General features: G+C 39.1%; 1 protein-coding gene, 1 long non-coding RNA gene and 1 other non-coding gene across 3 annotated transcripts in view; 1 reads left to right on the top strand and 2 right to left on the bottom strand.

Annotated features, from left to right (window-relative positions):
- calcrl2 (calcitonin receptor-like 2) overlaps window positions 1-12,687 on the top strand; it is a 31,914-nt gene extending 19,227 nt beyond the window's left edge. The window contains exons 3-13 of the mRNA XM_086067819.1: window positions 270-444; window positions 4,395-4,502; window positions 4,593-4,705; window positions 5,007-5,098; window positions 6,621-6,750; window positions 6,856-7,009; window positions 7,814-7,874; window positions 9,411-9,477; window positions 9,771-9,989; window positions 11,528-11,569; window positions 11,739-12,687. Coding sequence (XP_085923945.1) covers window positions 270-444; window positions 4,395-4,502; window positions 4,593-4,705; window positions 5,007-5,098; window positions 6,621-6,750; window positions 6,856-7,009; window positions 7,814-7,874; window positions 9,411-9,477; window positions 9,771-9,989; window positions 11,528-11,569; window positions 11,739-12,017 — 1,440 coding nt within the window. The 3' untranslated portion in view covers window positions 12,018-12,687. The remainder of the gene's footprint in view (window positions 1-269; window positions 445-4,394; window positions 4,503-4,592; window positions 4,706-5,006; window positions 5,099-6,620; window positions 6,751-6,855; window positions 7,010-7,813; window positions 7,875-9,410; window positions 9,478-9,770; window positions 9,990-11,527; window positions 11,570-11,738) is intronic.
- An 820-nt stretch (window positions 12,688-13,507) lies between these two features.
- Window positions 13,508-13,579, bottom strand: trnaq-uug (transfer RNA glutamine (anticodon UUG)). The gene has a single exon. It is a non-coding gene; the product is annotated as a tRNA-Gln (tRNA).
- A 129-nt stretch (window positions 13,580-13,708) lies between these two features.
- On the bottom strand, window positions 13,709-20,074 carry LOC147179312 (uncharacterized). The gene is made up of 2 exons (XR_015094025.1): window positions 18,904-20,074; window positions 13,709-16,419 (listed from the first exon to the last, which is right to left on the bottom strand). It is a non-coding gene; the product is annotated as an uncharacterized LOC147179312 (long non-coding RNA).
- Window positions 20,075-22,248: the final 2,174 nt, after the last annotated feature.

Here is a 22,248-nt window from a genome sequence, read left to right as displayed (position 1 = left end):
GATTGTGATTTTAGCCAACTCGGCTTGCTTTTGATGCCAGAACAAGAACCCTGTCGATTTTGTATAACGTCCGGAAGGGCATGATTGTTTTATTTCAAAGCAGGAGGCCCATTTCTTTTAAATGATGATGTTCTGTACCTCTCTGCCGAGCAGGACTTTCTTCAAGGGAGTCAATACGGTGTAGTTTATTGTATCGTATGTGATACAACAATGAATTGTGGAAAGGGTGGATCTTCTTGGAATGAAATCTTGATGACTACATTTGACAGGTTACACGGTGCGAGGATGTGGAGTACATGACTGCGGATGAGTTAGCCTTGCAGGACCAGCAAGAGAATTTGGGCAACATATCCACTGTACCAGGAATGAAAAGTCACCAGATCCTGGCTGCGCAGTTCGAGTGCTATCTGAAGATAATCCGCGATCCACCACGAGCCGAAGAAGGTGACATCACTCATCACACTCTCTGTTATCGTAGGCCAGCTACCATTTTCCTTCCAGCTCAAGTGAAATTTGAGACACCATACGTAATAATGGTTACAGTTAATTATAATTACAGATCACCTATTTTAAGCGATTTATGTGAGTGTTTCCGAATCCCAACATTTATTGAAATAAGGCACATATTTCACATTGGAAAAAAAAAATCTCACAGCACACCACTTCACAATTCTGATTTATTTTACTTACAGTTCGTTCCAATTTTGTTTCCACTTGGACAGAGAACGTGAGTCCATAATGACCAGACGCGACACGATCACTCCCACCGCGCCACCGACCACGGTCTAAAACGTTTTTTCTTCTCCCACTGGTTACACCTGAAACTCATCATCCCACTGATTAAGTAGTCTCAGGCAAATGGGCACCACCGCTCCCCCAAGTGGTGTGAGAGTCAACAAATAAACAAGTTAACAGAAATGGCTTCTACAGTGGGTGTGAATCACCACTGTATTTGTTAACTCATTCACTGCCATTGACGGCTATTGACGTAAAAAAATAATTTGAACTATTTCTATTGGTTTAATATTGTTTCCACTTTTGTTAACAAGAGTATGAAAACCCAGAATGTGTTTAATTGTACATTTAGAACAGATATAAAATGTATGATTAATCGTGAGATAACTATTGAAGTCATGCGATTAATTACAATTTAAAAAATTTAATAAAAAAAAATAATAATAAAAGATTATAAAATTAGGAGCGTCAGGCGATTAAAAATTTTAATCGTAATTAATCGCATGACTTCATGAAATAACTCACGATTAATCACAAATTTTATATCCTTTCTAAATGTACAATTAAAAAAATTCTAGGTTTTCATACTCTTGTTAACAAAAGTGGAAAAAAATGTTAAACTAATAGAAATAGTTAAAATGAACCGTCAATGGCAGTGAATGAGTTCATGTTGGTAGCCCAGCCAGGACACATTGAACGCTGTATTTCATGACCAGGGACGGACGGGGAAAAAAAATTTAGCCCGGGAAAATACCGAAACATATTCATGGAGAGTGGGTGGGGGCTGACATTCAGTGAATATTAATCCCTGCGTCTTCGCCGCAGTAGTACGTACGGCAATCGACCATTTGCGCTATTGTAGGGGTAAACAGTCCAAAAATGAACCAGATGTTTAGGAAACTACAGAAATTCCAGATGGCCAGTCCACCCCTGATCATGATGTGGTATAAACACAGATGACTTATCGTACTATTTAGCACATTAGCATTAGCCTGACTTAAATTTTTTTATTTTTTTTAACCTCTTCTCACAGAAAACAGCCATTTGTATTCATCCCAATGGCATACAATTTAGTTACACTTCAAACCTATAGGTGGAGCCCTACGGGGGGAAAAAAAGAAAATAAAACAGCAAATATTGTCAATAAATCGAACACCTCCAGATTTGTACAAAATACAAGCAATCCTTTTTTGGACAAATACACTTTACGTTAAATTGTATGATACCACAGTTAAACAACCATAAAAGGATTATCACTGCATGTGGTTTGCTTTTTCTTTGGCCTTTTGTGGCATTTTTGTAACACTAAGCCTCAACAAGGGGTGTTGAGAGAAGAAGAATGTGAGAAAAGTACAAGGGCTTCTGATTAGTGGGGCAGCTGTTGGGCACTTACACAAAACATTTGGCGCCTTGTGATCATCATACCAGGGTTTTTTTTCTTCCTGCATGTCAACTTTGGAGGCGACTCTTAAACACCACGAAAACTATTATCTGCCCACTTATGCACAAATTCAGTGTCATTATGAACTGCAAATTTAGTATCACACTGGCGGGGTAGTCACTTGTCAGTGAGATAAGAGTCATGAGGCTGTAAGAATTGTGTACAATAATGTCAAGAAGATCTGGCAAGAGTGATAGAACAAAAGGACAAGAAAGAGAGGGGAAATTAGTATGAATTATATAGAATTTAAATATATATATATTAGGGGTGTGAATTGCCTAGTAGCTTGCGATTCGATCTGTATCACGATTCATAGGTCAGGATTCGATTCGATACCGATTAATCTTGATACGAATCGATAAGTCAATTATTGTGATTTTTTTTAAACTAAAATTTAGAAAATACTAATCAATAATTTTGTACATGTACACTGTAAGATTTGTATGAAAATATTATTCAGGCTTGTAACTGTGAGCCACTGTATTTAACAAACTGTTTCATTTTTGCAGCATTGAGATAAAATATTAAGGCTTAATGTTCCATTAATATAACATTCTTCCATGCTTAAAATGTGAAACCTAACCCTAAGTAAGACATTTTGTTGAATATTTCCATCAAAAATGTATCTAAAAATCGATTCGGCCGCATATCGAATCGATTCGAGAATTGCGAGCTGTAATATTGCGAGCTATTGCAGAATCGATTTTTTTTAACACCCCATATATATATATATATATATATATATATATATATATATATATTGGGTATATATATATATATATATATATTGAGGTGGGCAACATGTAAACATAGGAAGTTTTTTTTTTTATCGTGCTACTTTTCTCCCTTTCTCACTTGTGTCGTCATTTAACCTCTCAAATATTTACATTTCTTATACTGGATTATGACAATAAGAATAGCTGCCTGCTGAAGGCAACTTGAATTGCTGGTGAAAAAGCACTTGGCCTCATTTAATTATTTGTGCATCCACACGCTTTGTGTACAAATGTGTGGTTCTTTATTATCTTCGTACTTGAATTTGTGCGTATTCTGCGAACAAATTGAGGACATCCCAGATCATGCGTATGCACACAAGGATTGACCATATGAACTGTGGCAACGTTTTTTGTTTTTTTTATAGAATAAGAATGTAAAATGGTTCTAATAATATACTGCAGACATTCATACTCACTATTTACAATGGGAAAATCCAAAGCTAATCAAAGGTGGACCAGCAGCCTCTCACGGACTGAAATCAACTTTTTCGCCATTCCATTTTAATTCTTTACCGCTGCCTACTACCAAAGTCGCTCAAGGAAACAAACTTGCGTGTAATAAACTGTAAAAAGATACAAAAATACATGTGTTCAAGTTGTCTGTCATTCACCTTAGATACCCTTTGTGTTTGGTGCTCCAGTAATTCATTCAAATATACTGTGGTTGCTGCAATGAAAAAGAGGATGTGAGTATGAAAGAAAGGAAACTTGGCCTTTGTCTGGTGGTACAGCGTTTTGCTGCTGCTCGGCTCTAATCTGCCTTTGAAATGTTATTTCGTGATCGGCTTCCCATCATGCCGCTCGGCAGCCCGCTACTATCGGGCTTCCGTCTATTGTTGGCCCTGTTTGAGTGGCCCAGCTGCAGCGAGTTAGCTTGTGTGGACAATGCAATCGTTGTCGACCAGTTAATTTATATGGCAGGGAGTTTTGAATGTACACGTTCTTGCCTACCTTCGTGATTCTGTTATGTGCATTTGTTGGGGCTCTGTTCGCTGTAACAATTGAGTTTCCATTTTCTAAAAATTCTCACGCTCACAAATTGCCACATCCATACATCTAGATGTTTTTTTCTGCCTTGTGTTAGGTACTCAGAGGTCAAGGCTTCAAACATAGTTTTTACAACTTTTGTGGCAAATATATGTGTAATATACAGATATAGATGATTTTATATCATCAACCTTGACTATCATAGCTATTATCACTGAGGCCAGTATTGAGCTAAAAGTAGGTAATAAGTCAACCTTATCAATTAGTAGACAACACAATGATACAAAAACTACCAGCTGAACACTAACATGGACTAACTATTTTGACTCAATAACTACTATTTTGTCTGAATGCATTGATTGTAATTATTTTATTTCATTCCGCCAGTGTGGAGCCCTTTGTTTTCCAGACGGCTCACATCTCCCCATATTTCTTGTATCTACTGCCCCCTGCAGGCAATTGCTGTAACCGCACATGGGACGGCTGGCTGTGTTGGGAGGATTCATCTCCAGGGACGGTTATACAGATGTGCCCTGAATACTTCCACGATTTTGACCCTGCTGGTGAGGCCAGGAGAAGGCCAATACATATATAATTAACAACAACATAAATAACAGGTCACACAAAGTTAATTATACCATCTTGTCCAATAGAAAAAGTGACCAAAGTTTGTAATGATGATGGACAATGGTTCCACCACCCAAAGAGCAAGAGAGTATGGTCCAACTACACCCTGTGTCAGATCTACACCAAGGACAAACGGAAGGTGAAAACAATGCACTCAAATCTCTTTCTTAGTGGAGAGGTCTCGGGTTCAAATCTCGACTCAGGCCTTGCTGTGTGGAGTGACACCAGCTCAACCTCGATCTTGAAGTGCTGTAGAAAATGGATGAAGGGCGGCAGTGCTAATGTTGATCGTTTACAGTGCCTTAACATTGTTAGACGATGTTTCTTTCAAGACGCGACACTAACACGGGATTTGAAGCTCTGCTGTGGATATCATTTAAGAGACTTGATATAGGTGAAGAATAATTCAGCTTAAAGTGATCTCTACTTGTTTTGTACAGTTTGCCATCAGTTTGTACTACCTGGCTATGGTGGGTCATGGCCTCTCCATTGTCTCCCTCATTGTCTGCCTCATCATCTTCTCATATTTCAAGTGAGTGAATTTTAGTCCTGTCACTTCCTGTCAAAAATCAGTGCGGGTAACGCTTTTGTTTTGTTGTTTAGCCGCAAGTGTCACAACTAGAGTGTGACGATATATTGATATCGCGATAAATCATGATGCTTTGTCTCCCGATAGATTATCGATACGCCGACGCAAGTATCGCGATATTTGTTTATTTACAACGACTTCATTGTTCATTACTTATTGAGCAATTACTTGGCAGGCCACTAGGGGGAGCGTCTCATAAGAGTGGCGGGGAAATGTATGGAAGTCTTCAGACGAAGAAGACTCATGAGCTTATGTTTACTTGTGTAAGACTTTTATTATCTGTCCAGCAACTGACTCAGTTTTGCATACGTAGCATTTTAAAACATATTTTATGGTTCGACTTTTTGAAGCACACAATTTCTGAGGAATATTAATATTGATTTAATTGGATTTAATATTTAAGTAGTTTTATTTATTGACTTTTGCAATGTTGCACAAAAAAATCATCTGTTTATAAAATGAAACAATTCACTATGTAACTGACCGACATGACAATAGTGTTTAAGACACAAATTTGTTCACAGAAAGTGGTTTCTGTTAAGAAGACATTTGTATTTGTTTAAAAAAAAATACACTTAAGTACTCACTGTGAAGAAGACACCAGTTTTAATATTTTGTTTCAGTGATGGTACAAAAAAAAAAAATTTCTCATTGAAAAAAAACATCACAATTTATGTCTTGAGTAGTTTTATCGTAGATTATCGTGGCTTTATAACACAATATCGATAATCACAATATCGTCATATCATGAGATAATCGTTATCGTGAGCCTTGTATTGCATATCGTATCGTATCGTGAGGTACCCAGAGGTTCCCACCCCTAGTCACAACTCCGATGAGGTACCATTAAAAAAAACAAAAAAAAAAAAACTGTGAAGTGAATCATTGCCTATTTCCTCTTCACTATTCACAAACTCACCTCTTACCCTTTTTTTTTTAATGTGGAACCTGTCCTCAACTCCACTGAATAACTAATTTGTGTTTCTACCACTAGATGTCACAAAAGCGCTGGATAATAAGAATGTAGTGATACAGCATGACTGTATGTTTTAGCTTTTCTGAGTGGCTTTTTGGAAAAACTCAAGCTAGCAAACAGACGGATGTGCTTGGTAATTGGTATTTTTACGAATTGTGAAGTTCTCGCATTTGTGGTAATTTTTTTCTATATCCAATTTATACAAGTAATTTATTTTTGTTTATAAGATGACATTAAACTGTTTTGGTATCATGGTTGTTGGTATTTTTTATCGTTTAAACTAGGCAATTCTAAACATAATTTTTTTGGGGGGTGGGGGGTCAGTTACTCAATGTTTTTTGCTACTTACAGCATAGTTTGGTTCCAATGGAAATTACTGTTCAACAGTCAAGTAAAAAAAAAAAAAAATTATAAAACATTTGTATACTATAGATGATTTGCACTATTTGGCTAAATCCATTAAAAGCTACACTTTTGCCACTTTTTCAGGAGTCTTAGCTGCCAGAGAATCTCCCTCCACAAGAACATGTTCCTCTCCTTCATTTTAAACTCGATTGTAACCATCATGTGGCTCTCTCTGACAGCAGCCAACAACCAGGCTATAAGCACTAGCAACCCTGTGAGTTCACGGCATCATAACGATCAAATAACATCAAATTGACTCAGCACAAACCGTCTCGTTGCGGCGATTTTCAGATGATCAATCACACCTTCTCTCCGGCAGGTGAGCTGTAAAGTGTTGGCGGTGCTCACCCAGTACACATTGACCTCAAACTACTTCTGGATGCTGTGCGAGGGCATCTACCTTCACACGCTCATCATCGTGGCGGTCTTTGTCGGAGAGCAGAAACTCTTCTGGTACTATGTCTTGGGGTGGGGTAAGTGCCGTCACCACTCACTGTGGTTGCATGTCCTTATGAACTCATTCCCTGCCATTGACGGCTATAAACGTCAAAAATTAATTTGAATTATTTCTATTAGTTTAACATTTTTTTCCACTTTTGTTAACAAGAGTATGAAAACCTAGATTTTTTAAAATTGTACATTTAGAACAGATATAAAATGTTTATGACTAATCGTGAGTTAACTAATGAAGTCATGCGATTAATTACAATTAAAAAAATTTAATGGCCAGACGAGATGATTATTAAAATTTAGAGGCGTCAGGCGATTCATTTTTTTTACTCGGAATTAATCGCATGACTTCAATAGTTAACTCACGATTAATCACAAATGTTATATCTGTTCTAAATGTACAATTAACAAAATCTTGGTTTTCATACTCTTGTTAACAAAAGTAGATTTTTTTTTTTAACTAATAGAAATAGTTAAAATGATTTTTTGACGTTTATAACCGTCAATGGCAGTGAATGAGTCTAAAATCACACCAATGAATGTCAGAGCTTGTAATTAACATGACATAAGTCAAAATATACAAAGAACAAGAGCTAAGAATATTATTTTTTTTTCTACTTCTTCCGACTCCTTTTTGAACATGTAAATTGTGCTTAATAATGACTATTGATGTTCTTTTCTATATTACATTACTCTCTTATACTTGTTTATATGTTTAAACAAACGTGGGCATCAGTATACCAGACATGATGCAGACGAACTGAGACTAAGGCAATGCCATGGAATCAATTTTGGAAGTCAAATTGGATGTGTGTCTCTATCTTCAGGCTTTCCTATCGTTCCTGCTATCACCTATGCTGTGGCTCGTGGGCTCTTCTTTAATGACAAGTAAGCAAACAGGGTAGTGATGTAATGGTCCCAGTTGGGATTAAGGTGGTTTAGGCTACGTTCACACGTCAGATTTTTTTGAGTAAGCGTTCACATTAACTATTAATTGCGACCTCAGTCTGACGTAATGCGTCCCCAAAATGACCCGCATGCGCACAAGAAGATACGTCACAACGCTGTGTTTGCGGAAGTAAATACGTATGGTCCAGCATGTCAGGGCCACGGACTCTTACAAGACCGTTGTCGGGGCTCATATTTTTACCATCTCATATTTACAGAGGAGTGATGCAGGAGGAGGTAGAAATAATATTTTGTGAAATGAGGCGAGCCTGTTTGAGCGTCTCATCTCCAGGCCTGGGGAGTAACGGAATACATGTACTGCCGTGACGTAATGACGACCGGTATTCACTGGAATTTACTCAGAGCAAAAGTTTGAGCTGAAAGTCCAGCGGCATGCTACGTGCTGTAGCTTCTTGCTAGCTAGCCCGCTAGCCTACAACCATAATGTGAGGTGTGGTTTCTTTCAGTGACAGTTCGAAAACAGCATATGGCCTTCAATCAATCAATCAATCAATAGCCTACATGCTTTTTTAATTACACAAGGATTTTTGCTATTTGTAGGCTGCCCGGGTCCCTACCACCCGCAAATAGCAGGCGCACATTGTATAGAATATATATTGTGGTGATATTTATTTTTATTTTGTCTTCATGATCATACTCAATGTTGGAGTAATCCAGTTACATTACTTTAAATATTATGGTACTTGGATTACGTTACTAACTACATTTTTTTAGCAGGTAACATAAAACTGTAATGGATTACATTTTAAAAGTAACCCTTCCAACCCTGCTCATCTCACAGCCCCCCCCCCCCTAACGAAGACGTCACGTCATTGCCGTGCGTAATAAATGAGCCGTCTGCGTGGCTAAATTACTAATATCACCACCACAAATGTCATCTTTATACTTCATGTTACAAGTAGGATTAAATTAAAGTCAACTATAAAGTCACAACTGTTACTCGAAACAACAACTTCACGTACGTCTCCCGAGCCGTGTGGACCTCGCTGATACGTCTTAGCATAAATCATGCTTAATGCCCCCGCCCGCGCGGAGCGCATATCGGACTTTTGATGACGTCAAGGTCGGATACATGCGACCTGTCCGTTCAGACTGCGGTCGCATTGCAAAAATTCTGATACATATTCGATCTAGGACAACATATGAAAGTGACCCAGGTCAGATATGAAAAAATCGGAATTGAGCCGTTCAGACTGACATAAAAAAGTCCGATACAGGTCGCATTTGGGCAAACAAATCCGATCTGGGTCGCATTGGCCTGCAGTGTGAACGTAGCCTTAGTTAGGAAACAACCATCAATCACACTTCAAATTGTTTTTTCATCGATTTCTCATTGGATTACGTTATATTTTATGCCTTAGGGTGGATTAGCAGTTAGTCTTAGAAACAACCACTGTCGCTGTGCCTTATTGTGTACGATTGTAGAGCTATTAACTCATCCTGCCTGTGTCTCAGGTGTTGGATCAACTCGAACACTTACCTGCTCTACATCATTCACGGACCCATTCAAGTGGCACTGCTGGTGAGTAATTAATTAATCAGTGTTTACAGCATACACTCAGCGGACACTTCATTAGGTACACTCGGCTATTCTATTTAGATTCAATACCGCACACAGTATTACGAATCTGTAAATAACAGTGGTAAACATGTTAAATTAATAATCAAAACTGAGCATTATAATATCTCACAATAAATTCAAGGTGAATTTGTTTGCAAAAGTGCTTACATGTTTACCACATTTCCTCAAATAGTGTCCAGTGGTGTAAATAAAAACCTGTTTCCATGCGCATTCAGTTTTCTTCTTGTGTCCAGGTGAACTTATTCTTCCTCCTGAACATTTTGCGGGTTCTAATCACAAAGCTGAAGGAGACTCACTGTGCCGAGTCCACTACCTACATGAAGGCTGTGAGAGCCACGCTCATCCTCATCCCTCTGCTCGGAGTCCAGTTCATTCTTTTTCCCTGGAGGCCAGAGGGGCGCATCAGTCAGGCCATCTGTGACTTCTTTGTAAATATCTTCTGCCATTTCCAGGTAAAACAAAACAAAACAAAACAAAACAAAACAATAACTGCGTATTTGTATTTATTGTACATATTTTTACTTAATTACTTCGCAACACTGCTATTACAGGTCTCATATTATTCAACTTTTCAACATGCTTAAATAGTTTTCAAATGTGTACAAGACATGTCTGTGACATGCATTCGTCAAAATTGACTTTGGATCAAATATTTTTGCTGTCCCTAAATCAGCCCAAAAAAAAACGCTCTGTTCAAAACAGCCTGTTTTAGGGGTGTGTCACTTTTATGTTAATAGCAGCACCAGGCCACGCCTAGGCCATACCCTTCTCTCTCGAAGGGGCAGTGATTTTGTGGTATGGTAGCCATGTGCTAATGTTGTGAATGGAAACGACTGGCCATGGGAGCAGAAGGAAAGAAGAATACAGACATGTCTTTTACACATTTGAGAATTATTTTAATATGTGGAAAAGTGACAAAATGTTTTACCATAAGAAAAAGTAGCATAACGTTACAACACAGACTATGTTGTAGCGTTAGTTTGTTATTGTTTAGGCCATGGTTATTTTGCCGTAACCGGCAAATCTCCCGTGAACGTTATTTTGCCGTAATGTCTCCGATTTGCCGTGAATGCTTGTGGACATTTACAAGTGGTTATGAATAACACAAAGACGCAGATTTAGGCCACTGCACGGTCGTCGAGGCCGGTTAGCATCACAAAGTCACGACAACTAGGTGGCGAGTTGCCAGTCACGGCAAATTAACCACCGCAGGATTGTATCTTGACAAAGCAATACACAACCACCGTCTGCTTTATCATATCTGACCTCTTGCAACCAAACAACCTCCACACGACAAATGTAGCTCCCAAGTTAGGCACTAAAAATACACAAGCAATATGGTAGAAGGTGCACATCTCTTATTAAAGGATAGGAAGGAAGGCTAAATCAAAAATGTTAAACTTGCATCTTTCCCGTTTGCAGTCGTGTCACACTGTTGGGACCGATCTATTTTGTTTAAACATGTTGCAAATCCAGCTCTGAACAGGCTTTCACTAACAAAACAGTCCTTTGAGAATTGATGTCGGTACACGTCCTTCAAAAATCTAAATTAATCCACTGTCTTCCTTAAAGACTTGGGACGAAGGAAGCAACCACTTTTTCTGATCATTGCTTTTGCATTTGCGAGCAAGGAGAGAAAAAGAAAGGCGCAGCCAGCTTCTCGAATTTTAGTGGGCGTGACAAACCTTTACCAGAGGGGACTGGGTCGAGTGCACTTCCGTGTCTTTTTGACGTCACTAAGTCACGGAAGTTTAATCTGCCCGTTAGAAAGGAGGAGAAAGCTAAAGAGGTCGCGGACGGACTTTTTTCAAACCCCACTAAAATGCATTTTCATACTATGGGACCTTTAAGGATACGGCTAAGATTCATTATAAGGAGGCCTTTAGTTAAAATCTAAATGTGACAGCTTAAGTGGTTGGTTAATGTTTTATTCACTTTATTGTCTTTTACATTGTCACCGTTCTTCATGTTTGATCTCTTTGTTTTACAGGGACTCCTAGTGGCAATTATATTATGTTTCTGCAACAGTGAGGTATGTTAATACAATACACAAAGACTGAATGATGCTGCATTAGTGGGACTCTAATTCTTTGTCAAGTATATTGATGTCATGGGTTGAGTGTCAATGTCTTCATTCGTGTGTGGTGTTTGGTGAAAAGTTTGAATTTCGACAGTCACCACTCTTTTGTTGTCTCCGTCAGGCCCAAACGGCGCTGCAGAGAAAATGGGCCCAGTGGAAATCAGCGTGGGGTAAGACGGGCTGGGGAGAGACCCCCGTCAGCAACAGCCACTTCAGCTATCACAACAATTCATCGATCACAGAAACCAGTCGCGCCACCGTCAGCATGGAACAACCCGATACCCACTGGAATAGCGGCGAGAACGTGCGCTTCCTGTCCGGCAGGCAGCAAGGGGAAAGTGTGGAGTGCAGCAACGGGGAGGTGGACGTGCTGAACAAGCCACAGCCCACCGAAATGTGACGCAGCTGAATGGACACTTTTTTAAATGGAAAAGAAAATAATAATAATCCTACATATTATAAGAGCACTTGTAAAACAAGAATATGTTTTCACACATTTTGAGACAACAGCTGTGTTTTATGCTCATGAATACACTATTAAATACATCATTTGTGTGATATTATAGTCCTTATAGTAATTTTATGTACATTATATATTTTATGTGACTGGAGAGTTACACCTTTGATTCATTGCTCATTTGCTCATATAGTGTCCATAGGGAATAACTCTCGAGACGGCCAGATCTCTTATTAGTTGTGGGCTGATAAGGAGAACCTAGATGGATACAGTATACATTATTAGGTTGTTGCATTCTATTAGTTAACCACAAAATGGGAAAACAAATCTACAGTGTCATCGTCAAAAACGAAAGAAAAAATCTCCTCCAAATTCTCTCTCTCTCTCTCTCTCTCTCATAGTATATTATCCCCCCCCCCCCCACACACACACACACATACACCTCCCACCCCAAATTGAATACCCAGGGTTATTTCTCGTTGCCCCCCAACCGCTCCTGGTAAATTCGGTCACTCGTATGTAAAGCCACCACTATATTTATATGGAATACGTATGTATCTCCTGTATTCAATATTGCAACTTTGCTGTTAATAAAACTATAAATAGACAGTGACTTTCCCAACAGCCTTTATGTTATACGATTAAATTCATTATTCTGTTTTGCGTACCTGTCACACCTCGGAGGAACGTTAGCATAATACAAACGTGTGAGAATGTATTTCAAGCTTGGTGAAAATTAACCATACAACAATATTCTGGGAGAATGTTGATGAACTCACCCTAACCACAGACACAAAAGAGAGAGCTGAATTAACCAGAACTCCTGCCTACTCTTTAGTATTGTGCCAAATTCTCACATAAGTGTTGACAGATAATGCAGATTAGATTAAATACTTCCGTTTTGGTCATGAAACATATTGTATTGCTGGGTTATTGATGTTCAACAAAAAAAAGAATAAAGATTACGATGTGCTATTGTATTTATTAATATAATACATACTGATACTATACTATGTTCTAACAGTACATATTAATGTCACAGCACTGCTAAATCAAAAACTTAAGATCAAATAATGATGATTTTGTCTTAATTTACACATACAACTTGACTTAGTGTGAAACCTGGGCCTGTTACTCTACCATTCTGTACTATGAATGGAAACTGTTTAACTGTACCTTATGCCATCTAGTAGAAGAGCATTAGAAATGTTTTGCCTGCCACTGGCTTAGATAGAAAAACAAAGTCATTATTTTGGGGGAGGGGGAGTAATATTTTTTGGGTTCAATTAAGTAAAATAAAATGTCCGTAATATATTCCATAATAGTAAGGACTTACTTTATCAACGGCGAATATTTTATTTTGAACATCCACTGCGAATACCAAGGAGACGAGAGGCGCCATACCCTGCATAAACACTGGGACAAAAATGACGAGGTCCCACCGAGATTTGAACTCGGATCGCTGGATTCAAAGTCCAGAGTGCTAACCATTACACCATGGGACCGGTTGCTGCCTGCCCACCCATTCAGATTTGTTTATATAGACTTTTATTGTTCAAACCATATAACGATAGTGTTGGAAATCATTTCCTTGATTTCTGCGTGTTCAAATAAATTCAAAGTGGAAATCTGTGAACAAGTTTGCCAGCTTTATTTCAGATTCTGAAAGTCACCTGTAGTACTGCTCAATCATCGCAGCTCACCCACAGATGTGCTCTTTACAAAGTTCATGCGTGCATTTATACATATGGTTCCCTCCCCCTCATTGACCATTCGGCCCTTTCTCAGCATGTGATATTTCCTGTCACCCCAATTCTACACCCCCCTCTCTTATCTCTTCCTTCGGGATGTGGGCCACACTGGGGCCCCCTCTCCCTCTACCAGGCCCCCCTTTTGATCTTGTCCTGTCAGCAGAGTGAGATACAATCTGGCCAACTCCTATTGAGTTCTTCCAGTCCTTAACAAACATGAGGTATACAATTGGCTTCCTAGATAAACTATTGACCTCGGGAGAGCTGGCTCCAGAGATTCCCGCATACCTGCTGTGTGGATTCCGACACCTCACTTCCTTAGGGGGAAAACAGACCACATTCTACCACAGTTATATTCATCTAACTAAAATCAAAAACACTTTGAAGAATATATATGTAAAACAGAAAACAATATTAATAATTGTAACATTCCCTCATTTGAACTATTCTATAGTTCAACACATTAGATATTGTTTTTAAAGGAAAATGCCAGCGGCATCCTCATCCCCCTCATTCGAAGCAACAGGAGACATCCATTGATTAGCAACAGCTACCATCATATGAGACGACTTATTTTGTACATCCTGTTTCTCAATCATAGTGATAATAAGTCTTTGGCAAAGTGAACGAATACATGGAATAAAACAACAACCGCAAATCGTTATTAGCGCAGTGAATTAATTCTATCTACATTTTTGTTTATGGTGCACCACCAGCAAATTACAGATTCGAATCCTGAGAGTACTTGATCAGTTAATTTGTATTCATCTGGCACACCTCTTGGTACTCCAATTGCATCAATGTAGGTGGGAACATTCTGCTCTTGCCAAGAATGTCTTTTGGTCCTCTGGAAGGAAGGAGGTTTTGGTTCCCAATTATCAATCATTTGTAACAGATTATCAATAGAGATGGGGTAGATTTGTACTGGCATGAGAAGGGTTATGAGGGCACAATATCCTTTAGTATTTAAAGGCAACTTATCAAATATTCTGTTGTCACCGCACCACCAGTATATGTCCGCTCTGGATTTCGGTTGGAACTTCTGTCCCACATCTACTATCGACACGCACTGAGTAATCTGATTTAATTTTCCCAATTGTTCTCCAGTGCCTGTTATTTTAATACATGTAAAATTACCATTTGCAACTGTGTTTGAAAATACTGGTTTAGTTTTCTGCCAATCGACGAGGGGATACACCTTATCCCATTTCGAGCATTTGACATTGGGGACAGCCTTATTCATTAGTTCCAATATACAGTGATCATCTATTTTAGCCGGAATGATTCTCAATAGAGGCCGCGGACCTACGCATACCACACAATTGTCTTTATCAGAGGCTCGAGCCGCTTCATTCGCCAATAATAGCCAATTGTTACTGCCCCCGGAAAATCCTTTTGTAACCCGAAACCTCTCAACTATTCCCTCAGTTGGTACGCTGACCGCCTTTACTCCGCTCTCCATTGTGTATTTAGTCATTTTTGGCTGTTCTAAATTACTCATTGTTTTATTTACGCATACTAAAATGGGGAAATATGGGTCATGTCCGGAGAACCAGGCCCACAACAAAAATCCAAAACAGGAGGCGTTATCAATTGTTGTGTTAGGCGACCGTAATTCCCCTTCTGGAAAAATAAAGTTCATATAGAGTCGCCCCCCCATATTACGCAATGTTATTCTTTTGCTAAAGAAGACTGCCTCCTCACTAGTTCCCGGACGCCAGTATCTTCCATCCTGTGTTGTTATCAGAGCATTCCAATCTCGTCGTACATGACCTGTCAAATACCACCAGTATCTTATCCAATCTTCCCCCTTAGTCTGTCTCCCCTTACCAAATCCCTTTAAGGATCTAATAGGAATTTTAACAGAAGTGTTTGTATTTGGAGCAACTGTCACAGCAATTGATTTCTCATAAGTCCAGAATGTGACCCAGGGATTATATGTAGACTTAATACTTCGCTTAATACGATACGTTGTAATTGCGTTCAAAGTTGTGTCAAAAGGCTGAAAAAAGTACCAAGTCATCATGAAAAGAAAGGTCGCAGTACAGCAGAAGGATATGTTTTTCAGCTTTGAAGCCATCTCGTAATGAAGTTCTTTGAAGGTCTTTTTGAATGAAAAGAGTGTCGCAATAGTTCGTTTCTTCTTCAAGAATTTGGGGTAGACTACCCAAATTCTTCGATTTGTCACCTGGGATTATTCTGCCCAAAATGTGACTGATCAAAGGAATGATTGCCCAAGAAAAGGCACTTGCTCTTGATCTTCGTTCAATAAGATTGAATGATGTCCTCAAACGACAGCTCCTGAGCCGGAAACTGGATCATCAGTTGACGTGGCTCCTAGATCGGGACATCAGCTGACGTTGTTTTCCCAGTTGGAGGTGATGAGATTGATGATCATCAGTTGATAAGATAGCTGAGCCTGGCACGTCTCCGGCAACCTTGTAGACCAGATGTGGAATGTCGTCTTCATCCTCCTTTCTGTGCAGCAAACTGCATAAGATTTCCTCTCCGTCCCCCCTGGGGCCGTTCTCCTTCATTCGGCGAATATGCATTATTGTCCTTGCTTGCTTCAGACTTACTTTGCGATCGATTTCCTGTGGATTATCACTTTCAAACTCACCCTGTCGAATGGAGTGTAGGCGATACCCCACAACCTTTGTAATTTTGTTTTTAAGTTTGTTTTTCATTCTCTAACCCACAACCTTTTAATTTTGTATTGAATGTTCTAATTCATCTACATTGGTTAATATCTTAAACATGAACTGTCCTTCTGTTCATTCCTCCCTCATTTTGGCAAAGATCTACAGATCTTTACAAACACGCATTGCACTTCAAAGGAAGACACATCAAAAAAAAAACGTTAGCTCACAAAGAAGAACTGCCAGACCACAGCCCCCGCAAAAGACGTCGTAAAATTCACAACTCCCAAAACCAGAATGTGAGGCAACCGAGATAGCCGCAGAACACTGCAAATAATTAGCACAATCAGATAAAAACTAAAACACTAAATGTGAAAACTTTGGAGACATGAAAAACAATACCACTAGATTTAAGCAAACTAAAAACGATTCAGAAACTACCAATCAACCCCACCTCTTCTACAGATTAGTGGGGCTCGTAAAAACACAGCACAAAAAAATATCTCTGGGATTAACAAATCACAGTGCTGTGAGAAAAAAAAATAATAATCGAAAATGAACCATCAGATTATCAGTTATTTGTTGAATAACAATATCTCAGTATGATAAGATGTAAGTTTCAATATTATGTCTATAGAACATACACTTAGATAATACATATTTATAGCATATACTATTGTGAAGACTTCTGGGAAGACTCCTACTTAATGCTGCACTTCGTATTCAACTTTAACTGCAGCTGGACGGAGCCCAGAAAAAAAATAATAAATTCCCCACAGGGAAAACAAAAGTATATCGTATCGTATTAGTTAAATTCCCATTGTACCAATTCAGAAACTGATTATCCCAAGAAAATAGCCAGACATTTAGTAGGCCCTTCTCAACAAAAAAAATAGAGGAACTAAGATTGAAATATATTTTTTTTTCAATCCCTCATTCCAAATTCACATATGTCGTGTTCAATTTCCTGAAATACTTTGCTATAGATCTCAGTTCCCCATCCAACACATTAAAAATGCCTTGCATACCACTCGTGTAGCATTTCCTTGAGCAAGATCACACCCCATTCGGACCTCCATTGTTTTTTTTTTAGTCTTTGTCCAGTCCTCCAGCAAAAGGCAGGACGGCAGCTGTTGTCAATGTTCAGTCCTGGCCAGCAGGGCGGCTGCTGTGGCAGCAATGTTCAGAGCAGGCATTTAGATTTCCTCTGGATGCAAAACAGCCATAGGGGAGAAGTCACTGGAATGAGACGTGTACACAGTCACTGGGCATTGAGGAATTTGAGCATTATGACTGTCTGTCGGCACGGGAGGAGAATGACTGTGCTGCGGCGCGAAGCTCTTTGACTCTTTGTCACGTACATCCAAACGTTGGAAATTGCTGTCTGCAATGGCGGGCTTGATGACACATAGTCTTTCTGAGAGCTCACCTGACCAAAAAATGCACACTCGTTGATGCAATGCATTAAAAATGACAGACTGAGGATGTGGGATTATAGCAAGATATTTCACTTCCCGTTTTCTTATTATCTTATTTCAAACTTGTCCTTTTTAGAATGCCCCTCAAAAACAGCCACTAGAAATACTTGCAAATACAACGTATCCGTAGAGCTGGGCGCATCCCGTTTGCAGATAGTCATCAAACCCCATCCGCTTTGGAACTTAAACATCAGTTTCTGAAATGACACACTCAGAAAAAACAAATATTAAACATCATAATCATTATGTTGACTACAAAAACATTCATAACTTCTCATTCAACTATCCTAAATCCAGCCACAGCTGTACGGATATAGGGATAATTATTTTAACTCAACATAGCTCAATACAAAATGCTATCATTTTATCATTACTCTTTATTCATTTGTCCCGAAAAGAAAAAGTTAACCTGGCTCGTCTTTATCAAAAACAGTATAGCATAAAAGACTGTCAAATGCAGTCACTAAAAAATAAAAACACTAAATTAATATTTTTCTACAAGAACTTAGCAACAGCCTTAAAAAACTGTTACTTATTTTGTTTTATCATCCTTCTCTTATCTATGAAAGAGAAAAACTCACAATACGAGGACACATGACTAATCCCCCACTCACACTCAAACCCCCTCTTTTTCCATACAGAGGAGGAGAGAAAATTTCTTCATTTAGCATCCCTCATCATTTGATCCTCATGTCTACAATTTCGTCGTACTTCTCTACCCCTCACTCAAATGCATACGCACACACTCTTTAGTCATTATAATAATAAACGGTGTTATTCTATCAATTCGTTGTCCACAAATCTTATAGCATTTAAACCGCAGTTCCATACGGTGATTTCAGTAAACGGGTTAACTTCGAACACATCACCCGTAAACTACTCCAACAATGCTGGAGTCATTTTAGCACCAAATTCAGCCTTTTTTCATTACCAACAAAGAAAATACAAACGTCTGACATACCATTTTGTCCAGCGAAAGCTTTTTATACAATCGATCCATAGTTCGGTTTTTCACTGTATATCGACACTTTTTTCCTCACGGCGACTCACAAGTCCCGACTCTAAACCGGAAGCGCATTCAGGACAAACCATACTGTATCCGGGTCGAAATCGCCTCCATTTTGTTCATAGGCTATTTTACTTTCGGTTTCTTATCTCACGCAAGTAGTATTAATATTTATCAATGCAGTGACGTCTCACTTTACAATATGATAGTTCAAATAGGGTAAATTTATTCAACAACGTTTAAACAACCGTACAACAAGCAATCACAGAAGCCCACAAAACACACAGCACGCACAACACAACATAGAACGTACACACACAACGAATACACAATGACTCACAGAACGTACACAGACAACGAATCACGTGATCCAATTCCACAGTGTCAAAACTGTCTCTCTTTTACTGCATATGTCATGCAAAGCGCTTCTTTCAGCGCAAAATTAAAAAAAAAATCACACGTAATCTATCGATCGCAAATACAACGTTTAAAACCCAATGTCCGTTGCAATCGACCTGACTCCCCCAACTGTTCAATTTCAACAGCGCGCGCACTTTTAAAATAACTTATTACGTGAAATGGACCGTCTAATACAGGCGACATGTACTACCAAAAAGAACAGTCCTGAACCAACCAAAACTGCCAAGGGCAGGCGCGTCTACTATGATCTTCAGATTTACCAATGGATCTTCAAATATCCACGAAACCCCGTAACCTCTTTATCCTTATATTCAAAAAATAAATATCATAGTCTATCGAATCCTTCACAACGCCAAAACAGAATAACATTTACAAATTAAAAAAAAACAAAAGACGCTGCTTCTTCCTGTTAACATGGCCCTGTCCCCAGCAGCCTCGCGCATTCACCGGTCCGGGCCAGCACATTCATCACCACATGCTCCACCCCACGTACGTGTTTATAGTTCAATGTCGCAGAAATTTTTAGAACGACATCAAACTACAACTTTGTTCAAACAGATCTCCTGTACAAATTTACACAATTTAGCAGACGAAAACAAGTTGCAATGATTTCAAACATACAGAACTCCTCTAGTGGATCAACGTCTCCACTTACTGTAATTAATTATTTAGGCGCCTAGAAGTTCCATTCGTTCATCAATCACTGCAGCTCGAAATCCTCTTACCTCCTTCAGCGTTCGGGGTCACCAATTGTTGGAAATCATTTCCTTGATTTCTGCGTGTTCAAATAAATTCAAAGTGGAAATCTGTGAACAAGTTTGCCAGCTTTATTTCAGATTCTGAAAGTCACCTGTAGTACTGCTCAATCATCGCAGCTCACCCACAGATGTGCTCTTTACAAAGTTCATGCGTGCATTTATACATATGGTTCCCTCCCCCTCATTGACCATTCGGCCCTTTCTCAGCATGTGATATTTCCTGTCACCCCAATTCTACACCCCCCTCTCTTATCTCTTCCTTCGGGATGTGGGCCACACTGGGGCCCCCTCTCCCTCTACCAGGCCCCCCTTTTGATCTTGTCCTGTCAGCAGAGTGAGATACAATCTGGCCAACTCCTATTGAGTTCTTCCAGTCCTTAACAAACATGAGGTATACAATTGGCTTCCTAGATAAACTATTGACCTCGGGAGAGCTGGCTCCAGAGATTCCCGCATACCTGCTGTGTGGATTCCGACACCTCACTTCCTTAGGGGGAAAACAGACCACATTCTACCACAGTTATATTCATCTAACTAAAATCAAAAACACTTTGAAGAATATATATGTAAAACAGAAAACAATATTAATAATTGTAACAATAGCAAACGCGTATTAAATATCCCGAAATAAAATTCTTGTCCGGCTATGACGTTAACGAACGCATTATTTACGTCACAAGATGAAATATGACGAAAACGATTGCGCTCTACAGTATGTCGCCTCTGATCTGTCCCCATTCGCTTCCTTATTTCTCCACCAATCATACGTCACTCTCGTGTGATGTCTCTTCAGGCCTCCCCGGAATTCAGAAATATCAACATTTCTGAACTCGTTAACGGTCTTTAAAACATAACCCACACGTAGCGTTATTTGCGCAATACACAATGCAAATACAATTACAAACACGTTGTAAGTGTCACTTGGGCCAATTAAGCACAAACGGGTTACTGACCGATCCCTCAATAACCCATTTTGAGCCCTCTTGTGAGAGTCTACTTCGGTTTCGGTTTTCTTTACTTCCATAGGAAAGGCTTGTCCCCACCTTCTGTCCGTGAAGTGGCTGCGCTACCTTCATTGAATTTAACATGTCATCTCCATTTTTTTGATTAAAAATTAAAAGACAAAAAAATAACTTTCATCGGCTCTTCAATTATGTGTTTAACAGAAGTTGGGAAACAAAATACGACTTTACAAAGATCACTCGTTCCCGTTCGCGTTCATTGGAAGGAGCAACACTGCCTCCTAGCGGACGGCGGAGGGACGGGCCTTTCCATACGTGAATATTTTGAATTTGAATGTAAGACTGTAAGTTATCTTGAATCTGGGCTCCAGGTAGCGAAGTGGTACCGTCATTTGATACGGTGCAGGTTGGCGTGGGTTTGCCTCCCCGCCTGGGAGACCATGTTTATATGTGTGCGTGTTTGTGTGAGTGCAAAAAAAAAAAAGTTATATTGAAACTGAAAAGCATGTGTAAATTTCGGGGAAAAAAGTGTGAATTTGTTAAAGATGACAATCAAGGATATTCGGTATTTGTTGATCTGAAGAATGCGAACAGGTTAGATATATTTGTGTGAATAAATTTGAGACAACCTCACTCCATTGCATGCATTCCTGATCTAGAAACATTGTATGTCGGATTTTTTTTTTTTACTACCTGTTCACGACCCACACATTATGGGTTTACTTTTGGGTTGACTCGTGACCCAAAAGTTGAGAATCCCTGTTAGTTTTTTTCAAAATCACCTTACGAAAGATTTCGCTCAATCATGTGTGTATTACTGGAGATTGGTCTGTAAAATAAACACATAGAAATATTCAACAAAGGGTCCAAATCTTTCTCGTTATCGGGTTGAATACCTGTTACAGGTTTTTTTTTGGGAGCATTAAAAATAGGGCTAGCGAGTTTGTCTTTCTGTAACCATAGCGAAACGTAAGAAACTGTCAAGTTAATTTAAGATGGCCATTGAATGACCAAACATATAGAATCTACTTCAAATTAAAAGTACATACAATAATTCCACACAGGTATTCAGTGACACCACTTGGCAAATATTTTATTTTGAAAAATCCAGCCGGAACTTAAACGTTTTTCAGGAAATTTTGACTTCGGCGCCTGCGAAA

The sequence above is a fragment of the Leptonotus elevatus genome, chromosome 2 (genome assembly GCF_054856555.1).
Source record: "Leptonotus elevatus isolate MCC_2025b chromosome 2, RoL_Lele_1.0, whole genome shotgun sequence".
NCBI classification, from domain to species: Eukaryota; Metazoa; Chordata; class Actinopteri; order Syngnathiformes; family Syngnathidae; genus Leptonotus; species Leptonotus elevatus.
Note: the sequence above shows the minus strand (reverse complement) of the source record. Positions and strands in the feature narration are given on the sequence as shown.